This window comes from Suricata suricatta, chromosome 12 (assembly GCF_006229205.1).
Source record: "Suricata suricatta isolate VVHF042 chromosome 12, meerkat_22Aug2017_6uvM2_HiC, whole genome shotgun sequence".
In the NCBI taxonomy this organism is placed as follows: Eukaryota; Metazoa; Chordata; class Mammalia; order Carnivora; family Herpestidae; genus Suricata; species Suricata suricatta.
The window spans coordinates 15,860,108-15,864,463 of record NC_043711.1 but is presented as its reverse complement, the minus strand read 5'-3'; the positions used below and the strand labels follow the sequence as shown (position 1 = coordinate 15,864,463).

The 4,356-nt window shown below is 53.6% G+C and overlaps 1 protein-coding gene across 1 annotated transcript in view; it reads right to left on the bottom strand.

Moving 5' to 3' along the window:
* Window positions 1-3,690, bottom strand: part of RTP3 (receptor transporter protein 3) — a 5,038-nt gene extending 1,348 nt beyond the window's left edge. Inside the window, exons 1-2 of the mRNA XM_029917867.1 lie at window positions 3,395-3,690; window positions 3-438 (exon numbers count right to left, since the gene is read on the bottom strand). Of these exons, the coding sequence (XP_029773727.1) occupies window positions 3-438; window positions 3,395-3,549 (591 nt within the window). The 5' untranslated portion in view covers window positions 3,550-3,690. The remainder of the gene's footprint in view (window positions 1-2; window positions 439-3,394) is intronic.
* Between the last annotated feature and the right edge of the window lie 666 nt (window positions 3,691-4,356).

Sequence of the window (4,356 nt, the reverse complement as noted above, 5' to 3'; positions counted from 1 at the left end):
ACTGTGGGAGAGGGCATGGGAATGATGGTCCCAAAAGTAGGTGAGCTGATGGGGGCAAGTGCTGGGGACACTGCTGCCTGGGTGGCTGGACCCACCCCACTCTGAGCACAAAAACCCTGTAGACACGCCTCGCAGTTGTTACTGTCATGGGGGCCCTCAAGAGAGATTTCCTTGATCGTAGGAATCTCCTCCATCGACTTAAATCCTTCTCTGTAGCATTTCTTCAGAATTCGGAAAACCAGGTTATTCAGGATCCTTGAGATGTTCTCTTTGGTGAACTCGGGAACCTCAAATGGAGACTGATAGCACTTCTGACATCTTTGGGCAAAGACCCTCATCTTCACGTTGCCTTTGGGTTCCCCCTTACTCTTGTGCATGTGGAAAAGGACCTTAACTTGGGAAGAGGCCCAACTACGAGAGCACAGGGAGCACTGAAACCTGTGGAGACAGAAGAGGAGACCCTCAGCTTGGCCTGGGCTGGCTCAGTTGGGTGCTGGGCCAGAGGGAAGAGGGGGAACCCAACAACACACAGATGTGGTTCAACTGGGGCCATGGTGGGTGGGGAACAAAATCAGTGAGCCCCTCATTCCTGTCCCCACTGTGTTGCCAACATGCCTTGGGCATGCCTCATGAAAAGAGTTAATCACAAAGTGTCTGCACTGGGGGAGATCTTTAGTCCAACTCGATCATGCTGGAGTCCAGGCATGTGCTGGAACTAATCATGTGAGGAGACCCAGCGGGTATCAGAAGCAGGACTAGACCTTCAGGCTCCCGACCCCAATCCAAGGCTTCTTCACATGTAGACTGAAGTGGGTCAAAAAGCTATGGGTGCAATAGCAGCCATTAAATCAGCCCCCAAGAACCCTGAACTGAAATCCACCAATGGTACAAATGAGTGTTGGTTAAGTGCTACCATCTGAAAGTTTATGTCTTCCCACCATTCACTTGCTGGAATCCTAAAGGTGACAAAAGATGTGAGGCCTTTGGGGTGTGATTAGGTCATGAGGGTGGAGCCCAGGCAAATGGGATTAGTGCTCTTATCAGGAAGACCCCATAGAGCTCCCCAGCTCCTCCCACCATGTGCGGATACAACAGGAAGTCTGCAACCCAGAAGAGGCTTCTCGCCAGACCAGCTGGCACCCTGACCTTGGACTTCCAGCCCCTTGAGCTGTGAGCAATATGTGTCTGTTGTGTATAGGCAACCCAGTCTGTTACTTTTCTTTCATTTTTTAAAATGTTTATTTATTTATTTTTGAGAGACTGAGAGAGAGAGAGACAGAGCATGAGCAGGGGAGGGGCAGAAAGAGGGCGAGACACAGAATGTGAAGCAGGCTCCAGGCTGTGAGCTGTCAGCACAGAGCCTGAGGTGGAGCTTGAACCCACGAACCACGAGATCATGATCTGAGCCAAAGTCGGATGCTTAACCGACTGAATCATGCAGGCACCCCTGGGTTTTTTTGTTGTTTGTTTGTTTGTTTTGTTTTGTTTCTTAATAGTCACCCAAACAGACTAAGACTATAAGTCATAGACAGACCCACGGCCCAGTGTCGTACGGTGGTGTGCTGGCCCCGTGGCACAGGCCCCCGATCTGCCTGATCACAGGGAGGCCACAGTGTCCAGCTGTCTCTCCTTTCACGCCCCGCAAACCCAGTTGGGTTCTGTGTGTGCCTGGCCGCACGGTACAAGAGAATGACACCTCTTCTCCCCAGGGAAAAGGGCAATTTCCTGAGCTCAGATGTTTGGACGATGCATGTCCGGAGAGACAGAGGGAGGGGAAGGAGGCAGGGGAGCACATGGCTGCGCCCAGGATGGGAACTACCGGACAGACAGAAGTCGCATATGGCAGGGCTGTCTCATGCTTTTCAGATTATCCGTGTGCTCTCTCCCACTTCCCAGTCCCCTCACAGTTAGGGTGGGCAATGGGATGTGGGCGGGGACATGTGCTGCTTCCAAATCTAGCGCAGAAGCTCTTGGAAAACTCCCCAGCTCTTCTTCCTCTGCCTCCGTGACCTTGGGACCACGTGTCAGGTCAATCACTGATATTTTGTGGTTTATGTGTTATAGCAGCCAAGCCTTATCTGGCTTGATGCAGGGGCACCTAAAGTCTGGGGAGGCGGGGGGTGGATTGGAGGGGGCTGGGAAGAACGAGTCAGTCAAGGTTTCCTTCCTGTGTCTGGATTATGGCCTCATCTCACAGGGTGAACGTGACAATGACATAAAGGGAAGATGCCCAGAGGCTCTCAGCACCATGATTCAGAGTCTGTGGTACATGGGCAGGCGGCAGCGGGGGAAGGGCGGGGGCGGGGGGGGGGGGGCTGGCCTCTGCTCTCCTGGGCTGCTGTCCCCTGTCCCTTCCTCTGGGTCACGCTGCTCTACTCATGTGCTAGCTCGGAGTTCAAGGTTCTCTCTCTCTCTCTCTCTCTCTCTCTCTCTCTCTCTCTCTCTCACACACACACACACACACACACACACACACACACACACACAAGAGTTGAGAGTTTGCTCGGATGCTCCTGGCCCGGGGAGGCCGTGGACCACCAGGAGAGGGGCGCTGTCTCCTCTGGCCAGACCCTGTACCAGACAGGAGGGCAGTGAGGGGGCACCGAGCCCTGGCCCAAGTCCCAGGAGAGAGTCCAGGCTGCCACCCTCTCTGCAGGGGGACAACCCTACCCACCGACCCTCGGAGCTCTGCTCCCCACCTGGAAAAAACGGTGAGGCTTTGGATGGACTTCTGAGGGTCTTAGTGTAAAAGGATCTATCAGCCTGGAGTAGAGGGGACAAGATTGCAGCACGCTCCTCAGCTACCCGTGTCCTCTGCCCTCTCCTGGAGGGCCCTCCTCAGCCCAGGGGGCCTCTCCTTTCTAGGCTCTGTAGTGAGCCCCAGGTCCCCCGAGGCCGGCAGCGAAGACAGGGAATGTTGCTCACTCAGTTTTCCTCACTGCTACCCCCCCAACCTGATTCACTGTAATACGGAAAAAGGTGGAGTTCATTGTCATAAGGAAAAAGCCTTCACCAAAGCTAAAGCTTCTCAGATGATGGGTTCCTTACTTCCTGTAGTGCTCAATTTGCAAGCACAGAATGGAATAAGAAAAGTAGCAAGTAGGGGGTTGCCTTGGTGGCTCAGTTGGTTAACCGTCTGACTTCAGCTCAGGTCATGATCCTCTTCCTGAGTTCGAGCCCCACCTGCATCGGGCTCTGTGCTAACAGCTTGGAGCCTGGAGCCTGCTTCCGATTCCGTGTTTCCCTTTCTCTCTGCCCCTCCCCTGCTTGAGGTTGGTCTTTCTCTCTCTCTCAAAAATAAACATTAAAAAAAATTTTTAAAAAGTAGCAAGTATACAGAGCAATGAATAAACAAGAATTTTCTGGAAAACGTCCCATCCCATTCTCCACTCACCTGGCGAAGGCCCACTGCTGGTACTGCGACCACCCTGGCTGCAGGGTGTTGGGAAGAAGGCCTTTGTCTTGTGTCAAGGTCCATCTGTGCCACGGCTTCACCTCCTGAATTAATTCCTGAAACACCTGCTTCCACACCTCCAGGCCCTCGGCCATGGCCGCTGCTGCGGTGAGCTGGGCGCGTCAGGATCTCCTGGACTCTGACAAATCTGGAAGCAAGACATGAGGCTTCCGGCTTTAGAGAGCAAGGGTCGGGGTCTGCTCTCCCTTTGAGGGCCTGCGCTGGGCCTGTGGACCAGCTCTTTGCCTCAAGGCCAGAGGTCAGTTGAATCTGGCCCCCAGTTCAGAGGCCAGCGCTAGACTCCACAGGGAATTTCGAAAGACACGGCCCGCATGGTTTCAGCCAACAAAATAGTACCAAAGGCAAGCTCAGGACTTGGTGTGGGGAGGAGGGGACCTCAGCCTGGCGCTGAGTACCTGTCCCTTCACCGGGAATGGAGAGAGGTTGCCCAGGCTCTTTCTCGTTCTGGAACTTGAAAGTCCTTATCCATTGGACTGCCGTGCTCATGACTGGGGAGGAGAGACGCAAAGAAGAGGGCCGTGGCCATCGTGTCCCTCCCTGGCTCTCTGTGTCCCTGCTCCATGCTCTTTGCTTCCCATTCGTTCCCGTGTCTGTATGACCAGATTTCACAGCCCCCAAGCTGTCCAAGGAGACTCCTGAGCCTCATCTCCCCCCCGCCTCCCATTAGAAAACAAAGCTAACGCACCCTGTGTGTCCAGATGAGGCTGCAAGGTCCCTCAAGTGGGTGATAAAACCCTCACCGGTCTCCTCTTCACTGATCACTGAGGACACAGTATTCCACCAGTTCCATTTGAACCACTGGTTTTATAATTCAACAGAGAATTCCTTACTTTAAGCCAACAGGATGACTTACCTTCTATGGGATAAACGTTTCCATTACT